We start from the raw sequence: 21,880 nt of genomic DNA on the forward strand, positions 1-21,880 counted from the left end.
ATTCAGTACTAGACTTCAGTATTACAAAGTTAGCAAAGTACCAATACAATGATCCTCTTAAGTCTTTTTAGGCTCTTTTCACGTAGAAGAAAAAGAAAGAGGTAACAAAGGTTATGTTTACATATAGATCCATAAGGTATAATACTTCTACTTGCTTTCTGAAACCTGAGTTTTATTCATCACCTGCCATTACTCCCGTACACAAATGAGATTAGGAGATATTAAGTAGGACACCTGCATCTGTTTACATTCATTGTGACTTGATAATGTTTCTTAATACAAAGTATCTTTAATGTATGCACACTGTAAAATTTAGAAGAATACTGCATTCCCTTTTTGCTCATTTTATCATTAAATGCTATGAAAAGGAGCTTAACGTTCAGCTGGCATTCAAATTTTTATGGTATTCCTTCTGTAGTATAAGCTCCAATCTTTACTGCACTATAAGTCCAGTCTAACAATAAAGGTCTATATGGTCTACATCTGCCTGAAGAATTGAAGACCCAACACATAAATTGACACTCATTCAGAATTATCAGCATCTCAAAACCATTTGAAATGTTCTCATCACAATTATTCATATAAATTAAAGATCACAAGTGCTTAAGTAGATTTTCCACCAATTTAAAATAATTTTCTAACAGGCCAGGCAGGAACAAGCATAAACCATTTCAATACAGAATGTACTTTCCATAATTACCATAAACAACTGAAAGGCTATCTTGAATACTGCTATCCAAACATGAATGAACACTGCCTACACAACAACCCAACTCAAGTATTTTATTGTTTGTTTATGCAACTTTTCTTGTACACAAAGGGCACAATGGGTAAAGTACCGAACAAAAGGCTCCTGCTTTGAAAAGCTTAAGTCTGAGAAAGGCCAGTACAGCAACAAGGCACAGGAGCAGATACAAAGCAGTGCATGTTGTGTAAGGAAGAAACAACTGCATAGATAGGGCTTGGGATTTGGTGTAAGGGAGGGAGACAACCTGAAGAACAGCAAACAGAGAGGGTCTTTCAAGTAAAGACTGACCCATAAAACATTGGAGCTGGCAGGAGCAAGGGTCAGAGAGGAAGGAAAGCCTCTCAGCCACAGGTATAGCTGGTGGAGGATATGAAAGGTATATATGAGCAACAGGGAAAAAAATGCCTCGGAATACAGAGACTGAAAACCTGAACTCACCTGAAGAAAAATTATTTAAAGTTAAGATATAATACGCCGACTCAAAAATTATGGAAAGCACAAGACTCTTGAATCTATTAAGACTCTCAAGCATTTATCCCAGTTACTTAGTTGCTGTATGCATAGTCCAAGATAGTGAAGTTTTCTTGCCTTGGAAAAATATTTTCCTTTATCAGATACCACATTATTTACACAGCTTGACAAATATTTATATTGTCAAAAAAGATTATTGAAAATCAAATAGTTTTACTTTAAAGGATGACATTTGAAATTTGTGTTTTAATATTAACAGTCACAGTCTAAGCCAAGCTGGATGCAAAGGCTGCAAGTAGCTATGTACCCTGCCATCTTGGGCACAAGTATTGTTTCCTACTCATAACTGCTTCTGCGCTTTTCAGGTTTTTCACTCAGAAAAACATCACTTGCTTATCCAGAAAAATTTTTCTTTTCGCAGAATACTTGCAGCTGTTAGTTTCAAACCAGCACCTCCACATTTAAAAATAAAGATTCTGCAGATACCAAGGCAAGGCATGCTGGACACAAGTAAGGAAGGTTCCTAACTCCACACCACTATCACTTTAGAGCTAGTAACACTGCTCCTTCCTTTCAATCTGTGAATCTCTTACTAGCAATGAGATTGTGTTTGAGGGCAAAAAAAACCCACAAGAGTTCAGGTATCCTATTCTTGAATCTAAAAACCCAAGCCACAAATAGGTCACATGGCACTTCTGTACTAGGGAAATGCCAGGACCCCTCATATGCTTTCTTGAATAAGCAAAAGCAGTAGGTTTCCTACTTCTCAACAGCATAAATGAATGAGATTCCACTTAAAAATAGTTTATATACGCATCCATTAAACAGTTATGTTACATTCTTGGTATTTTCTGTGAGCACTTTCACATGCAGAGTAACACGTTTGGAGCAGCCTTAGATATTCATGCAGCTAGATGAACACATTAGTTGGGCTAAATAAAAGTGTGAGCTAAATGAAAGCACCTCCATCAACATGCCATGGGTACTGCCATGGGCACACTCTTGTTGTGTGATATCTTGCAGTAAGCACTAAGCAACTTGGTCCTTTCCATGACAGCGTGAAGGTATCTTTTATTTACCACAGGATACTGCTGGTAAAAGTGTGCCCACTGGCAGGTAGAGGAGCTAAAGGGCTTTGAGTTCACATTCCCCATCTCAGCCACAACAACATCTCCATCAAGAAAATGTCCTCATACTCTGACCTGCAAGTCTCAGATGAAGAGGTTCCTCAGGTTAGAGACTACACTGATAACTGGTAAATGATAACTGAGTTGCAACAGATCAGTGGAGAAATCTCTCTCTATTAATAATGAGTCTATCTATCTGAAGCAATTTCTTACTGTATTTACAAAGTCAACACAAGATTGAGGCAATGATGCTTTGTCAAATCCACGATTAATCCACTAAGGTTTCCATAATATTTACAGCAGCTTTCCAGCCCTCAGTTTTAAAATAACTCAGGTAATATAAAGAAGAGTGTTTAAATTGAACATATTTGATACAGTGACTTTAAGTGTTCATGGAAATTACTACAGTTTATTAAAAGCTGCACAGTATCTAAAACAAAATGCTAATCTTCTGTCCTGAAACTGTCTTGATTTGTGAATGTAAATAGAAGGAAAAAATATGTAAGAAGCAATGAAGGCAATCAGGCCAGAATAAGTTACACGAGAAGCAAGTAATTTCTTCATTTCCCTTCTTCAGAAGTGTACAAGAACTTTTTTTGGGAAAATAAGTACATTAGATATTTATTTAGTGTAGCATACTGCTACAACGTGGTGTTTCAAATTCTTGAAGTTTGTTTCTGTAGTATATTGCCAGAATCTTCATATTTATTTTAGTACATAATAAAAATGCATGAAAAAACAATTATGTTAAGAGATGCTTTCATGAACAAATACATTAGGTATTAGTACTACTTGTCCTCATTAATGCAAACCAAAAAGCAGTTCTTGGCAAGATATTAATAGGTGGTGCTTAAATATTTTAGGTAGCCAGCTTAAGACAAGGTGTGGGAGTCTGTTAACTGCTTTTGAAGATTAGGCTCTTCCCAAATTACATACGCGGTACAAAACAAAGAAATCATTAAGTCACCTTAGAACAATTTAACCTAACACATTAACATTTACTTAAAACCTTGTTCATGTCTCTGGAATTATTTGCAACACCTTTTATAATAGTTCTATAGTAAGCATCAAGACCCTTCTTAGACATTGAAGTTGCTGTACTGTATCTAATACCATGTGAAAGAGCGAATTGAGTTGACTGGTATGCCTACAGACAGTTTTCAGCACCAACTATTAATTGTTTTTTCAATCAATTGTCAATCAAGGCCGATTCTGAACGGAAGTCTGTGGTTGGAGATTTTCAACCTTCATGCAAGCTAGTTAATTATGACATGGGATCAGCTTGACACGTCCAAAAATTCTGTAATCAGTAATATATATACTTTCAACAATATAAATAACACAAATATTTCTGGAAAGTTTAATTTTTTGTGGTTGCTTTATTAAAAGTGTACTGACAAAAAGTTGTTTGCTGTTAAAAAAAAAAAAAGCCTGCCAGACCCAAAATGGATAAGCCCCCTTTTTTTATTTTGTAAAGGATTTTCCCATTAATTTCCAAATACTTTAGAAGAATTACATATAAAATAAGACATAGCAGAACTAGAGATTGTAGCAACTTTAACACACATGACCACGATCAAAATATTCATTCTTAAAGCTACTAATGGAAGTCAGAAGCTAAAAAGCACAGGGAGAGAAGATTAGGTACATATAATTCAGTGGGGAAACAGAGAAAAGCTGTTTTGGGAGACAAAAACCTGAAGAAAGTCGGTCTCAACATCTTTTCTGAAGCAGAACCACCACAGTAGGAAGTGTTACTGAATTCAGAACCTAGACACCTTTAAGTTTTAATGAATCTGTGGAATTTTTATCTGAGTATGGTACTTTTAATGAGAAACTAAAGAAAGGAGGGTCACTCCACCTGGAATGTGTGAGCTTTTCCCACATAGGGGTCAAAGTATGAAGCACAGGCTTCTACGTGCACAATCCACAGAGCTCAAAGTTGTGAAGGCCAAAGGGGAGAGCAATAATTAAGATTGTGGATATGGAATACTGGAGTATTTCAGGAAAGTCAAAGCTGAGTCAAGGTTATATGAGTAACGTTAAAGAAGTGGCAAAAGGCAGATCAACAGATATGGGAACGTGGGCAGAGGAGCAGGAAGTTGGAAGCAAATGAAAGATTTGTGTCAAGAAAGAAAACAGAAGAAGAGTTGTGAAGAAGGCTCTACGTGCCGAAAACAAAATCTGAAGTAGTTCAGAGCTAATTATAATATTTTTCCATTCAACAATTATGCCCTGTTAAAAAATGAAAAACAACCTGCATAGACATGCAATGCTGTAAGATACTGTCAGTTCCTGAGAAACATTCTGTGATTCATGTCAAAAACACGAGCATGTTAAAGAATGGCAGGTCAAGCTGCCCTAATTTTTTTATTTTTTTTAAATTAAACAACTTCAAACACATAGTACACTTTCAAAGTAAGATACGATTGTCCTTGCTATAGCAAATTTGCCCCAACTTACTAGGAAAAACATCTAAGTTTTCAATGCTCAAGATTTAGGATTTACCTCATTCTTGATGTTGCCAATAAGTCCTTGGACATTCTTACAAAACTGAAGTACTTAAAATGCAAACAAACTCCCTGCAGAAATTTTTATTTTCTTTTTTCAGACTGCATAAAGAGGCTAGGCACCCGATCTCTGTTCCTCAAAGCCAGATTAAGATTTTTGAAAAATTTACTATGTAACAAAATGCTCTTGAGAAAACCCCTAGCTTTCAGAATTTACCATCAGAGCACTTTATACTTGCTGTTACTCTGTCCCATGTTTTGTATATGCTATGCTCATCAGCTGAAATTCTCTATAGTTGCAACATTGATTTTGAAAATAGTCACGCTACAAACTTAGGACCAGGATTAAAATCTAGGGAAGCTTTATTAGAGGCGATAATAGTTTTATTACAGATTTTATGGCTGCAGTATCCCTACAATTAAAATTCCCAAACCTATCGACTCATTTGACAAATTGAAATCTGAAGTTAATAGGATGGAAAGAGACACACACCTCACACACCCAGTTCTGAACAAAATTTTTTGTAAAACTGAATGCTTCTTGCATACTGAAAACTAAACTAGACATGCACTGTAGAGGACTGTACCCAAAGGTACCCAAAAGGCTGAATTGTTCGACAAGCTCAACATATGGGTACCAGTCATAAAAAAACAATACCATAATGTCATTATTATATTGCATTTTAGTTACCCGCATTTTAATGAAATCATTTTGAGAAATAATGTAAAGCACTTAGAAATGAACACAGTACCCGTCCAGTTTTAGTGATGTTACGTTAGGCAATTTTATCTCACCCTCATTAAGAAGTGAGTTATCAAAGGACTATGCATTTTCTGCAGGATAAAAACACGCAGGTGAGCAGTTACTACAGAGTAACTAATGCAGAGTAAATCCACACCCTAGACTGCCTTGCTATAACTTGTTCATGTAGCCACATCCTCTGCATTAAAGTTTTCAACTAAATTAAATTAAAACTATCTGAATATTGAAAAAGGATTCCAAATCATATGCACCAAGAAAAACAGCTGTACAGTTTAAAATGTTCCTTCCTCTAGCAGTCCACACTGTCTCTCGGCTGGAGATAATCATGCAGACAGCAGATGGGCAGATGAGCTCCTCTGCCATGGCCCTCCAGTCCACTTTTAGCACCTTGACAGGAATAAATATACCTTTGTCAAAGGCAAAAGTAAGAACTGGGACAGTCAGCAGAGAAGCACACTTACAGCACTGACTGCATGGTACCCAGTATCACCTCCAGTGCAGCAGAGGGTTGAGACAGCACCACCTTGCATTGGCACAACTTGAATTGAGCACAGACCACTTTCAGAATAGCCACACAGGTACTTTTCAGACCATTCAGAATAGCCACAAAAAAAAAGTTTAGCACAATTTAGTTAATCTATTTCAACACTTAACGCAGACCTTCTCAAGTGTTCCCATGTACACCTCTCGGGAGAGTGAGAAAGATTAACATCTCGTACTTTTCCAATGAAGCAAAAAGAAAAGTCATTGAGTGAGCAGAACTGTGGGGATCAGCACTTGAGTGAAGTACAGGTTATAAAGGAATAGTACTATATATCCCTATGGACAGGAAAGAATTAAGAATCAAAACTTTCACATAGCAGGAGAGGAAAAAAAAATCTTGAAATGAGATAAACAAATCAAGCTGTTTTCTAGTTTACCATTTTTCCAAACTCAACAAACCACTTGCAATATACACTCAAGTATATTTACGGCACATAAAAAAAAATACTTTTTAGTCCCCATAAGGCTTACCGTTACTGCAAGCTCTTCCCATCCCACTACAGAAGCTGGGACCAAAGAACAGCAGCTCCTCACCACAGCAAAGAGACATGTACAGAGAAATAAGCTTCGAAGTAAACTCTGCATCCCAGCAAAAAGCAGCAGACAGCCAGTGACAGCATGTGTATTTGCTGACAGTAAAATTAGTAAGAAGCTACTGAAAAATTATTATATTATCCAGCTATAACCAGAATTTCAAGCAAACACATTTTCCAAAACCTAAATGGGTCTGCAATTCTCTTTGGTTTAGCTATCAGAGTTCAGATTAATATTTACTTGATAAACAATCACTCCTAGGGCTGAGACTGGAATTCACACCCTGAATGTCAAGAAACAAAACAAACTTTAACATCCCATTTAAAAAACTTCATTTCAGCTGGGCTGGCAAATATCTAAACATACAGTTCTACAGCCACAAAAATAACTTTCTTAGCATTAGAAGTCAGTATCAGCTCATTAAAATGTAGCATACTGGAATTTGCACTTATTTCGTAATTCTTACATTCATCATCCACAAGTGTTACATCAAAAGTAACTACATGAAAGGCAAATCAAAGTAAAAATGTACAAGCGTGTTTTATGTATTAAAGAAGAATGTAGAACAGAAGACACATTTGTGAAAAACTGTCTTTGACAACAATTGCAGTGTAAGACAAAATGGCTTGAGTAGCTGAAATCCCCCGTTCCAAGGGGAATTTCAGGAATGCAAAATACTGTCTACGGAATTATTTTCTTTGGCATAATTTATATTTGAGAACACCAGCTACATAGAACATCATAATGCTACATTTGGGGATTTGGGCTCAATGTTTTAAACTAGCAGAACAAGTAGGCATGAACTCCTAGCAGTACGTGACTTTATTTTTTTTTTTATTTTTTTTTTGGTTAGGTAAAACTCTTCGACCAAAAAAAGCCCCTAAAAACCCAAAACATCTGAATTGGTTATATAGAAATAAACTGACAGAAAAAAAACCAAAACCAACCACAACCTGTGTTCAAAGATTATTATACCAGTAGGAATCAAAGCAACACAGATGGAAGGCTAGCTTGCAGGTGGGAGGGAGGAGTTGCTTGAAAATGCAAAACCATAATTCCAATATAAAAAACATTTTTCAGATGCCATCAGCTTGCTTAAATAGAATAAAATGATTTTTACGTAGTTTTCTACTACTTTACATAGTAGCACAGAAAGGTTACCGAACTGCTGGGGAAGTGCTTCTACAAGCCTCTCAAAGGAAACTGATGGTGAGTTGTGCTCTAACGCCACTGAGGCACTGAACGAAGTGGAACGGGGGTCTGTCAGAACACCTGTCATATATTCACATGGCCTTTAGCTGCCAGAGGGCAGGAAAACAACAGAGAAGTTAAAATTCTGGTAGTACAGAGGCTTGGTATACAGAAAACTGTATGTGTTTAACACTGACTACTTGCACTATGACTTGTCTTGAAATCTTTGCTTCTTCACTGTTAAAACAAATGAAAGAATACTATAAATGCTTTTACCAGTGGTCCAGATATCCTGAGGGATTGTTCCTGTATTTATTAAAATATCTTGAAATTTTAATTCTGAGCTGGTTTTATATGAAATTCAGAAAAAAAGACTATCACAATCCTCCCTAAAGATGAATCTGAAGACGTAGTGCCCAGTTTCTGAGAGGATCACTTTATATAGTCGGTCACTTCACAGACTAGGTAAAGTATTTCCTTCATTTCCTTTAATTGACATAATGGTAGTACATAGTCCTAAGAGCTACAGTGATTTCTGAAACATTAGCCAGAAGCCAGAAGGGATGGAGGCTGGAAAAGACAAGGAGGCCCTGAGATAAGCCATCTGTGGCACGCCAGCTGATCAGTCATTTTCTGCAGCAGATTTAGTTTCTTTGACAAAGTTCACACACAACAAAATGAGGAATAAACTAACGTCCTTTGCTAGTCGCTGCAGCTTCCTGGATCACTGACCAAAGATGCTTAATTTAAGTGCAAGATAATCTGCAACGTTACTGCAACTGCTTAGTAGATCAGCAATAACTACAGCAAGTTTCCAAGTGAAGAGAAATGCACAAGAGAAAGCACAAGATGGCAAACAGCATGGAGAACAAATGCGGGATTTTCATTTTTTCTTGATTATATGTAGTTACATTAGTCGTCTTCACTGATTCTAACACACTTCTCTTAAGGTTCATTAATTTCTATTACTGTAGAAAGAGGTGCCAACCTCTGTAGCCTTATACAGAAGGGGTAATGAGTCCAAACAGAAATAATCCCATAGATGCAGTTACAGTCAATTCCATTATCCTAAAGGTACTTTCTCCAACAGAAAAAAAAAAAGTAGTAAGACTTTTACAAAAGAAAAACTTCTAAAAACAGCTTCTAAACTTTGCATTTTTATTTAGAAGGCAAAACTCAGTTTGCTCACTCCAAATGGTCAGCTGCACCAGTAGGCTAAGCACATCATGTATTTACTAGAAACCTCCTTTGGCAGGTAGTATCTTAACTGGGAATACTAAAAAGATGACATTTTCCTTCTGTTTATTCTATAACAGGGAAAAAAAACCCACATAAATTCTAGAATTATATTAATACTTTTGCTTCCTTGTTGCCTTTTTTCCACCTCAGGAAAAGAGATAAGAAGTCCAAAGGCCATATGTCATCTGTTGACTTTAGCAGCAAAACGCAGCCAAAAGAACATTAAATCAGTCCCTTTGTTTCTTCTGACTCATCTGAATTTATATCCAGTCAGGGTTTTATGAGCATAAGCTTGTTTCAGAACCTGAGGTAAAGCATTTTTCTTCAACTGTAATTATTTTTATTAGTAAAAATTAATCTACAAACATCTTAATACTCTTGCCACAAACCAAAAGGTATGCATTACTCAGTCATGGAAAAATTGCTGTTTCCATGTACACAACAGAAGTATTAGTCTGTACATCTTCACAGATCTTTTTAAATCATCTGAAGATTAGTTTTTACAAATGAAGGACAAAAGCAAAGTTCTGAGTAATGAGAAATCCACCATTTTTTCATAGGTGCCCTGAAATACATGCTTAACACTTAAAAGGAAAAAAAAAAAGAGAGAGAGGGAGAAAAGCACCTGCTGATAAAACTCAGTTTGTTTTTCAGGACATAAAATTTCTGGTTCGCTTATCTATCTAGAAGCACATATCCATACAGATACATGTATAAGCACCCATAAACTATTGTTCCTCAGCAGTAAATAAAAAAGCTTATCCTCTCTCTAATCAACACAATAGAGGAAAAATGTGTTAACTTTTCAGTTGGTAAATTCAAATCACTTTCTGAAGTCATCAAAGGAGTCTAATCTCTTAAAATACATAGGATTAGCTTGTATTTCCTTTCTTTTGGGAAATCTGCAAGCTGAGTATGATCATTCACATGGTTCTCTGACACTGTGGAAAGTCCCCTCCACCCCAAAGAGATCATGCAGACAGAATAATAAACAATTAAGAGGCCTGAACCCATACACAGATAGGGAAGAATGAGAGTCAGGAGTGCATGGCCATACATATTCATGCACCCTTCCCGTGCAGGCACACACACGATGACATAGAATAGTGGGGATTACAACTACAGTGTTTTTTAAAAGTTTAAAGAAACTGGTAGACAGGTTGACTCGATATTTATTTATAGGAGGCATGTGCACGCTCAAACGGATGCAACAGGGCCAAGAAGCTTTTCAAGCCAGTGCAAAATTACTGGCAGAAGGCAGGACCCAACAGTTCTGCATTCCTACACAGCAGCTGCTTGTCAAGAGAGGGATGCATGAACCTAAATCTAAATTTACTTTTGATATCAGCACATAAAAATCCTTCTTTAGAATTGCTAGTAAAAGGGGAGTTTCCCACACTCGTCATTTCACATTTTATTTTTCAAACCCACAGTTCACTTACTTAACAAAATGCAAGTGGGATATTTAAAAACCACTTCAGTTCTGCTACTTTTTAGGTAACTTCTCTTATCATTTATTGGAAAATTTTCTTGGGAGGGTACAGGAAGGAAGAGAGGGGAGTAGCTAAATACTATAAACTAGTAATAATAAGCACCCATTTCTCAAAGGCTTTGAAAAGAAAACATGAAAGCAGAAGCAAAAAGTCAGTATCCACTTAAAATTTTAAGTTTTCTGGTGCCTTCATGCAACATGCAATTGATTTTTATTTTTAGTTTTTGTTAATACTTCCAGCTCATTAGAAGAATATCAAACAACAAAAATAAGTTATCTACATAAACCACATACATTATACTGCTTTCACAGCACATAAAGCAGTAAGCTAAAATTAGACCCATAAATAGCTAGCAGATTGGGAAACAGAGGCAAAGACAAGTGAGTTGTGTAATGTGGCAGCAAAATTCCAGAGCAGTGTCCAGGTATAGGTTCATGGTAAGAGACTGCAGATTTAAATACTGGCTAGAGAAGGATTACAACCACTTTTCCTCACTGAATATCACCATAAGAGCTGTCCTGCAGTATGTAAGGACCTTGCACCCAGAATTTTCTTCAGGATTTATTCACTTGCGTGCAGAAGTCTGCCATATCACCACCGATTCCCTCCCAAAACAGAAATAGGAAAAGTACCCTTTCCTTGCCACTGCTGTTCATGCTTTTTATACTGACATTGTAGACTGCAAACTGAAGGAGTTGTACTTTTGCTGTACACTAATCTCCCTAATTTGCAAAACGACGCACAGTCAATTACAACATTCTAAAGCTGTAGAGGGTCAGTACAAGAGAAAATGAGAAATTCTTAGTCAACAAGTATTTAAAATTATAATAAAAACGCTTTAGGAACTTGGCTTATTTTACAGACTTAGTTGATATGATCATTGCAACAAACAAGTTTTCAACTTCAGAATGCTGAAAGCGGCCATTTAACATAATTCCAGGGAAAAGGGGGGAGAAACGAAAACAAATATGCATTTCTCTGGTGAGTCTGATTTCCAACATTCATTTTTCAACCCATAGTTTTAATAATACAAAGCAGTATTCTAAAGAAACGCTCAAGGACGTAAATGGAATCTTAAATTAATTCCTCAGTATGGATTCTGTGCACTTCAAACATCTCATAGATAATACCTCCCCTTCAGGAAAATACATCCTATTACAAACAGAAATTGCTTTTATAAGGTTCTAAAGGATATGGTCTGAGCCTGGTTTTGTCCTTAAGCAAATAACACCATCTACAGAGAGGTTATTAGCACAATGAAGTGCCTCAATCCTTCCTGTTGCTAACATGAACAGACACTTCAAACAGTATATGGACAGTCTCCATTTTTTAACATCCCTGCAAAGTAAGACCTTTGCTGAACGTTCCTGTAGAATCTAAATATTAGAACACCCTGAAATACTGTACTCCAAGTGCTGCATCTTCTAACTTGCTATTGACTCAAGATATGGAGCACAATACTAGATCTCGTTCAAGTGGGCAGCCCACAGTGTATATAGAGCATTTATAAAAACACAAAAGCTTAGTACTCAAAGGTTTTTTCTCCAATATCCATCTGTACTAACCTCTTGTTCATAAGAAAATGCCCCAGCAGCTAGTAGAGCCAGTAAATCCTCCCTCCTCTAGTGCATGGCTTTCAGGAATGCTGCTATGTTGAAAAGGTAAAATTGTCATTGCCCAATGACACGCAATCCAACAACAAAATACCACTCGAAATGGGTTGACAGGAGAACAAGTGTATGGATTTTCATAGACTTAGGTCAACTCCAAGGTGTACAGGCTGACACAATGCTATTTAAAGAAATCAGACATCTAGTGCTTCTGTTCCATATTTAATACTTGTTTGAATCTTGCCTTAACAGCTGAATGCTTTTTAACTGACCAAAACCAACAGCTTAGAAAAAAAAAACTTTAAAAGTCACTTAGCACCTTTCAGCTACTCTTAGGGTAAGGAAGTCAGAAACAAAATAACCTAAACCTCAGAAAACATTGAAAGATACACTACACTAAATTATTTTCAAACTTCTAGAAGTATGAGTGTGAGCGTATTCAGTGTTTGCCTCAATATGGGCACTTTCCTAAATTTGGACTTGTTTTGGCATAGTTCAAGCTGATGTAAGTCTTGTATCACAAGAGAGTCAAGGCAAACATAAAAATTATACTGATTTTATCTTTTAGGAACACTTGCACTTTCTCCAAAGAACCAAAAAAGTGTATTTTAACAAAAAAATAATATGATCTAATGGCAGACGATGCTAGAACAGCCTGTAGAGCTTTCTGCCACCACCTCCAGCCTCACGCTCCCTCTGCGCCAACTCCTGTTCCCAGTGAGGTCCCTCAGGGAGTTAAACCTGCAGAAAACAAGCTCTGCAGGTGAAAAGTGGATATTTTCTGTGTGTTTAACACTTTGAATGAGCTCACCATGAGTCAGGTGAGTATCACCTGCCAGACCAATAACATGGGTGGCAATGCCTAGCAGCAGTGAAGATGGGAACAAGACTGTCTCCTTGTGGTAACAACTATCCATTAGCTCAGGCCAAGGACAGGACATGTATTGCAAGTCTGCAAATTCACATTGTTCACCACTTCTATTACCCTGTCACACTTTTGCTGGCTACTGCTGATATTAAAAATAACAACTAAAAATACCATCGTAATTTTAAGGTTTTTAAATAACACATTTGGTGTTATTTTTGGTTTATTTGGTTATATTTGGTTATTTTTGGTTAAATCTTTTATTTAAGACACTAGTAAGTTAAGATTTAAACAATGTTCTTCATATACCTCTCTAAGTGCATACTCTTGCAAATACCTAATCTGACATGTTTCTGTTTTTTCATAACATTTGTTAAATAAATTAAAGAGATCATTTCCATGGCTGAGGAGAATTTGACTAATATTATGATAAATATTCTTGGAGAATCTAATATTTTTTTGAAGCAATGAAAAAAGCATAACATGACTTTTAATGGATGTCACTATCTTTGGTCTACATCCAAATACATGTTAAAAATAGTAAGAACAGAGTTATATTAAACCAAGAAAGTACAAGGTGTTTTGATGCAAAATTTGGTTTACATAAAATGGAAAAATATTTTTTCCAGCAGATGTAAATTAAAACAGCTAAGAGAAAAACACCAAAAAACCTGCTCCCCATCTTAAGAAGACACTGAGGAGCTGGTATTCAGGTATTACGCAAGGAACTGATTCCAGTGAAACCATGCCTTGAGGTACCGTGCTTAGTAGCAAAAATCACAAGTATGAGCATATGAATAAAAATTACAGATATAAAAGACTTTTCATTCACTGAGGATTTAAACTGGTTACTAAATTATTATATTAACCTTGAAGTTCAAGTCCCAACAGGACACATCCAGAATAACATCAGGCTTTTTCTTACCATGTTCAAGATACAACTATTTGAAGTACCTGAATTCTTCAGGAATCCACAACAAATTTTAAAAAGGCAAAGGATTCTGAATACACTTTTTAATCACCAGTGTATAAAAGCAATTTTCAAAATGGCTTCATTTGTCTTACTGAGGTATCCCAGAATCCATCTGCTTAAATTTACTTGTAGATCAAGACCACATTGAGATTTCACAAATTTCTGTTCTTCTCCCTTCTCAGTTATGCCAACATCTGTCAAGCGCTATCATTCCAGAGCCATGAAAAACAGTGGTTTTTTAACAGCAACAATCATCTCCCAAAATTCCAAAAGGAAAGCCAGAGACATTAGACATCAGCTTTGCTGCAACGTGTCAACCACAGATAAGAACTGTAAAGTAGCAGCACTAGTCACGCAACATACCTGGTGCTGCAGGCTGGAAATGGCAACACCAGCAAGAAACTTCTTGAGGGTATTTGTTATTATTACCTTAATTACTTAGATCTTGTATTTCCTATCAAAATATCAAATTCATGCATGGCATTTGAGTGTATATATATTTAAAAGTTCCATGAATGCATATTTCCCTCAAACATAGTTGGATATAGACTTTTCAGGTGTTCCTTCTCAAGCTGTAGCTAATTACATCTGAGCACTCTGCCAAAGCAACAGCTGTCTCCTTAGGAAGGTAGTAATTGCATCATGAAAATCAGGATTGTACATGCTTCCTGTTTTTGGTCGTGGCTACTATTCCAAAGGTGACCCCTCTCCATCTCCCCAGTATACCAACATTTGGAATTTAACAGAAAAACTGACAATAAACACCAAAGAACAAACTAAAAAAACGATCCATACCAAAATCTGAAACCCATTCTAGCCGCTGTTGTTAAGTATTACAACAAAAAATAGATCAAATTTAGTTCAGAAGATGTCCGTGACTTCTATTCCAAGCCTGCCTTGGTATATTCATGTCTTTCAAAAAAAATTGCTCTACATCCAAAAATTAATCCAAGCCCCTATTTACTATTAAAGACTCAAGACTAATCTATGTCTCACAAAACTTAATTAGTGATTGTAAGTTTCTGGACATGCAGCCCTATTTTGACATACTGGGGCAACTATGGAAAAGAACCAAACAAAAGCTGTGGCTTTATACCCAGATTACACTACATTTCCTACCATACCTACTAGTGACATTTGGTGTATTAACCATCATATTTGTTTGTCTGATGCCAAATACTCTAATTACGATGCAAGTGGCAGCATACTCACATTAGTATTCTTTTTGTAACCTGTGGTAGCACTTCACTTAAGCATGAGGAGCGATGGAAAACTTTAAAGGGAAAAGGGTAACTAAGACAAGGCAACTGGCTGCCCTTGTAATCTGCAGTCAACTTAAAGAGCCACTTAAGGTCATGAGAAATTTCAAGATGATAACTCTTTTATAGTTCTCTTCCCACGGTCAGAAAAAACACCACATGGAAAAGAAATACTCCATGAAAAAACTATTCTTTCACTAGCTTTTATGGTAACTTGCACGTAAGCCAAAAAACGTACAAGAGTATCAACCACTTTCCTACTTAAATGCCTTTTCAAAGTCATGCACAAACTTATAAGAATGTTCAACCAACATATATCAGCTGTCTCACGAACTGTTTTCGGATATCGATATCTGCAATCCTTTTACCGGATCTAGTATCATTGTCTGAGCTCAGATGACTCAGATAAAAACAATGTGAAAACATAGTTTGTTTTCATGTTTGAAGTCTCAATTGGTCTCCTGTAACAATAACAGGAAGAGCTGTACGGATCGATACGCAAGATTACTAATAGGGACTTTTCTTGTCCTACCCAACAACACACACGTGGAACTTTCCTAACCAGGTAATACATGCCACACTTACCAGATCCCTGTGAAGCACCCAGTTTGCATGGAGGTAATGGATTCCATCGAGGATCTGGTAGAGTAGGGATTTAACCATAGATCTTGGCAATTGCATGGGCTTTTTATTTGCTTTTGAGGCACGGTGAAACTTGATAATATGCTAGAAATAAAACAAGTAAAAACATGAACTAAGTTAGACAGGTAAAGAGGTGGGTGGTTGTGTTTTCTTTTGGTTTATTTGGTTTGTTTTAACTACTAATATTAATGGAATGAAATACAAAGTTTGTTGAATTTTGCAGTTAGAAGTAATAGCGATGTATTCACAGTTTTCTTAAATTGTTTTTATTCTCGGAGTTGCTTTAAAAAACAGCTGTCAAGCTTTTGTTAGTGTCTAAATACTAGTTACTTACCTTCAGTAAAGGGTCTTAGACATTCTCCTCCCTCCCTCCTCCCCATTTGGCATCCTCTTATCCTCAGAAGTAAGAGCAGAAGCTTTCAAACCAGCAGTATCCACCAGAAGGAAGACCACACTCTATGCTTTCACACTTTCCCTCCTTGTCTTCAAAAACACCCAGGATGTGTTGCATATTTGCAACTCCTCTAGTGTTGCCCACTAAATCAGAATCCCAATAGACAGAGATTAAATAAATATTTTTAAAAATATTTAAGGGGGGGAGAGGGTAACTCCAAAAACCCCACACCATAACAGTAGGGTAAGATCATGTTCAAACATCTAAAAGTGGTTATCTTCTGGCTTCTAAGTGTTGGCTGCATACTTCATTGATGATGACAACAAGCTGGTGGCTCTTAGATTACAGAAGTCAGTCAGCCCACTAGAGGACAAATACCACTTGAAAACATGGAATGCAAGAAAGGACCCCAGCATTAGTCAGTTGAAAGAATGAAAAATACAACTGAAAGACTGCTGAGAGATCATGAAATATTAATAAACTAATTAATATTTATTGTAAGATCACTGAGGAGATGACAGGTTAGGTTTGGTTTTGCTACACTGTACAAGAAATAAATTGGAGTGAGGCCATTCTACCTTTTCAGTCCTCAGACAAGATGGGGCTACGCAAGGCACAAATCCAATCTGAATATATTGTCATTCAACAAACAACTAAATACATTCAATCAGACGGGGGAAAAATAAAATCTTCTTTTTGAAGACAATTCAAAGAACCATCTCAAATAACACAATAGTTTTCAATTATGTGCCTTTTGAAAGATGGAAATAATAAAGGCAGTTTGCATTTTTACTGAAAAGGATTCAAAATGCTAATCTGTGGAGTGACAAGACTACTAATTACCCAATTCTTTAAACAGGATTTGTCTAGTTCAAGATCATCCCCCTCCCCAGATTAAAGAGTTAGCCAATGGCTGTGCTTTCATTAGACCTCTGCTCCCTCCTCCACCACCCCCACTCCCATCAAGTTTGTCACTACTGTTCCCAATGAAAATGGAAACAAGTTGATGTTTCCTTATGTTAAATGCTACCCCCAGCTGTCACCAGTACTTTAGCCATTGTCAAACTGGACTTAGCACAGGTATAGACAACATTGTTTAAAGAGAAATAAAAAAAGCAGAAAAACACAAGTAAATAAAAAAAGCCAGTTTATTCCCTATCAACAGCATTCCCACAGAGCCTTCCAGTACTACATGTACAACAGCAATGGTTGTGTGTTAAAAACCAGTATAAATCTAAAGGATTATCAGTTTTCAATATCCACATGACGATGAGTAAACAAGACAAGCTCTTAGTACCTGATTCTTCAGTTGTGCAATCACTCTGAAAACTGTAAACGGAATGCCTTAAAGAATCACTTCCTTGGAAAAAATTTTTATTGTCATGTTACAAGAAGATTCTCTCTCATAGCTTCAACTGGGAGTCCCTACCTGCCAGTACCATACAACGTGCACTGAATAATGACCTTCTCGTGTAATAACAATATGATTTATAATGCAGTAATGATACCATAAACTCACAAATTAATATATTCATTAATATATGGTACAAAAAATACAGCAGTACTAACAGGCAAAGGTCATACACACAGACCCATAAATCCAGTCCTGCCCTTTTTCAAGGTGTGTGTAATCAATAAAAGGGATTTCTATACCCATTTAAAAACTGACTACCACTCATACAAAACATTATTCCTTATTATAAAGGCACCAAGAAAATGAAACTGAAAAAGGGTCTCATGGGACACGATGGGACATAATTAACTACAGATATGTTGAGGAACAACAACACATCTGGCTCTGCCTCTGGCTCTACCTCAGCCACTCCAGTACCTCCGGAGGTCAGGCATGTGACAACATCAGGCTGGTGCCCTCTGATTTCTAGCCCTGCCCTCCCATGTGGCTCCCAGAAAGAAAAGCTAAGGAAACAAGCTCCTTTCTTGAAAGGGTTTTTGAATTGTAGAAGTGAATTAAAACCGATAGTTTTGCTTGAAGCAAGCAATATCACTAGATAAAATCCAATTTCCTGCAAAAGTAAATAAAAACCATTGTTGCCAACTTACTCTACCAAAGTTTATATCCATCAAATCACAAACATCACAGTTTAGAGAACTGAACAAAAAGTAAACTAAAAACCTAATGCAGGGCCAAATACTACAGGGAACTGAAAAGCTGAATTTGCCCCATGGTATTGGAATGAATCCACAGTGTTTGTGACCAAATACTACTCTAAAGAGTTTTCTAAAAAAAGCAGTTCATCCAATTTCTTGTAAGCAACTAGTCATATGAAGAAAGACCAACACACGTAACCAAAACTAACCAGCAATTTTAATGGCAATGTTCAGCTAAGAAATAGAAAGGCAAATAGGTGCTAGCAAGCCTAAACTTTCTCTTATTTCTTTATATTTTCAGAAATGTATCTATATGGCCCTACCACTGTTGTGGGAAATTATTCCTCAAATTAATTAATTAAAGAAATAAATAAGAGCAGAAATAAATGAATAGTCACAACAATTGGACAAAGGCTTTGTAATCAGGCAGATCAGGTGTACAATAAGCTCCAAAGCAAAGGATGCCATAGCAGTACGACAATGCTAAAGGAGTTTTTTAACTTGAACAGTTTGCTGACTTCAGGCATGGCAGGGAGATGTGCTCTTGCCATCTCAAAACATTTAAGATTTAACAGTCTACATCCAAGACCTCAGGTGCAGAAACAGGTGCGGGTACCAGCACAAACTAGAATGTTCTTTATACGTAAGTGCACCGTGCAAGTGGATGAGGTACTCTTTCCTAGTTTCACTTCCTGAACAGTCCCAAGTGCAGCCTCAAGTACAGCATGTAGCAGCCAGAATTTCAGACCTCATAAAGACATGGAATAATCTACACAAATTATAGGAATTGTAACCATTTCCCATTCCCCAGATGACTGCCTTAAACACTAATACTACACTCCTCTCATTCAATAAATCTTTTTGAAGAATAGCACAGCATCAAGACTGTCCTGGAGTATAAATCTGAACCCTGACAGGTACGAAGAACATCCTGGCTCTCTCTCCAGGAATCAGGAGGTGCACTTGGACACTGCAGCTACTAACCTCTAGGTATGCGCAAGTTCTGTGCTGAATCTTACCACTAATGGATAACTGCTAAGAACAAAACACGGGGACTTCCAGGCAAGTCAGAGGCATGTTTGTAACAAGATGACAAGCGGACAGAGGGTCAAAAACCTTCAGCATCCTCCAAGTCTTTTTTTCACTGGAACTCCCCAAAGATAACTTAAGTCATAAATTCTGATAGATCACCGGGCCAAAAGAGCTGGAAAACACCCAGACTCATTCAGCAAAACAAGTTCGGAAAGCCTTAATTGTCAGTGTGCACTATATCAGTCACATGCTACAGAACAGAAACCCATCCACAACATTATCCAGCCATAAATTCATTTTAATTAGTTCATTAGAACACTGTGGATTCAAGCTCTCCTTCTGATATATCTAAAATGCTTCAAAACGAAAGAAAAATGCATGTCATATGAGGTAAATGATATTGCAAGCAATATTCAAATCTATTCAGCAGGAGTAGCCAAGTCACTTTCCCTTTCTGTGCATCCATATTTTCAGATTCCTAAATCTTAAAAACATGCTGAAACTGACTGGATTCCAAATCCTCTGAGCCAATTCAGTATTCACTTTTGAAAATAAACATAATGTCAAAAATTTCTAATGCTTTTATATATTTTACATTTAAATGAGGCATCGACTTTGTGGCCGTGGTTTTAAGTCTGCACTCTAAATTCAATTAATACTTCACTGACCAACATTAAAGTACACATTCGTTAGCAGTCTGGAAAAGCAAGGAAGCTATAATTTGCTATTTGCAATCTCTGTGACTACTGCTTTTACTTCCTAACTGCTTATTCCCAATTTTCAACTTGAAAAAACGTAATAAAATTGCAAGGAAAACTGGATGAACCAGTATTTCAGTAAGACCATTTTAGTTCTTGCAAAGGCAAGACTATATAAATGATAAAAAATGAAGTGAAATGCAACTAAGCACTTGGAAATAAAATACAGTGGTGATCAATGAAATCCAGTAGTTTGTCTGCCTTCTATGTTACCTAGTGTATTGAAACCGGTTTGAAAATTGGTTAGTGAAGAACTACGTGTATTTTCTAAATCCTTCACCACAAACAAAGTAAACATAATGCATAACAACATAGAGCAAATTCAAATCCCTAGTATTTAACCAGCAGTTAAATGAGCATTTGAAAAGATCCTAATTTTAGTCTGCTTCCAAGTCAGTCAGTCTCATGCAAACATACTCTATGTTTGTGTCATCCAATTCCCAATTCCAAGAACTGCTGTTCAGTATGACAGAGGTTAAAACAAACAAGTAAGTCAGATCTGGAAACTTTTCACAGAAGCAAGAAGCCAGCTAACAGAGGGACCTCATGCATGCCGAACTAAATGGAGTTAGTGCGAGCTCCCACCTCAACAGACATCAGATAATCCATAGAACTCAAGACACAAGCCCCTAGAAAACCTGACTACTTGAGTTCTGCTGCTTAAGGCAATACTCATTGCAAAATTACATGCATCTCCATCAAACTGAAATGCAATCATGCCAAATTCAGTTGCCTCTCCCGGCTGAAGCAAACTGTGTGCTCCCACACTTTAGCAAAAACCCTGCTGCATTCTATTCAATCCCTAATACAGCCTTTGAGAATAAAACAGAATTATGTCAACCTGCCAGTAAAAAGTAAAGTTACATTTTAATATTAAAGCGATGGAAGCTTGGATACATACTAAATAAGTGCCAAGGCCAAGAGGAAGATTCATATTATTTGGCTTCCAGTCTCATTTTAAACAAAAAATTACTTCCATCTTCTCTCTTCAGCAATCAATACCCGAACAAAGGCAACATATTGTTGCATATGAAGTATTTAAAATGGTTATGGAAGAACAAATCAAAATCTTAAGGTGGTATCAAAACTAACCACACGTTGTTTCCACAATTTTCAAACAGAGAAAGCAAAGATGGAACCAATGAATGTGAGTAACATTTGCTGTTCCAAAAATAAATCATAGTTTCACATGCCTACTCTTAGGACTCATTTCAGATACCAAAGTTTTAGACACTAAGAAAATTTTGTCAGTTTACTTATCACAAGTAAAATAAAATAAAATCAAAACAGAAGTGGGTAAAAGTATCTCTGGAGTGATCACTTTAGTTTCCAATTTTGGAAGCATGACAGCAAACAACACAAACTGTCCTTCAGAAGGGGAGAGGAAAAAAGGATGCCTCAACAACATTCCCTCTAAACTATGACAGTGTATGGCCATCACCAAATATCTTCTTTACAATGTCATTAACCACACTGCCTAACGAAAAACCCTGTTCCAAGTGACAAGTGGCCAACACTTTAAGTAACAGTGAAAGGCGCTTTAATACAATAACTTTTGCTAATGCCAACTTGCTTTAAATACCTAAGCTTTGAAACACAGAGAAGGCGTAAACAGATTC

The 21,880-nt window shown here is 36.7% G+C and overlaps 1 protein-coding gene across 3 annotated transcripts in view; it reads right to left on the reverse strand.

The window, feature by feature from the left end:
* The window catches only part of CDK19 (cyclin dependent kinase 19), a 115,205-nt gene that overhangs the window by 43,558 nt on the left and 49,767 nt on the right, over nucleotides 1-21,880 (reverse strand). For all 3 annotated transcript variants that reach the window (XM_027742135.2, XM_027742134.2, XM_039379816.1), the window contains one exon: nucleotides 15,912-16,052. In XM_027742135.2, the coding sequence (XP_027597936.1) occupies nucleotides 15,912-16,052 (141 nt within the window). The remainder of the gene's footprint in view (nucleotides 1-15,911; nucleotides 16,053-21,880) is intronic.

Source organism: Pipra filicauda, unplaced genomic scaffold (genome assembly GCF_003945595.2).
Source record: "Pipra filicauda isolate LSUMZ 115617 unplaced genomic scaffold, ASM394559v2 scaffold176_size3548034_pilon, whole genome shotgun sequence".
In the NCBI taxonomy this organism is placed as follows: domain Eukaryota; kingdom Metazoa; phylum Chordata; class Aves; order Passeriformes; family Pipridae; genus Pipra; species Pipra filicauda.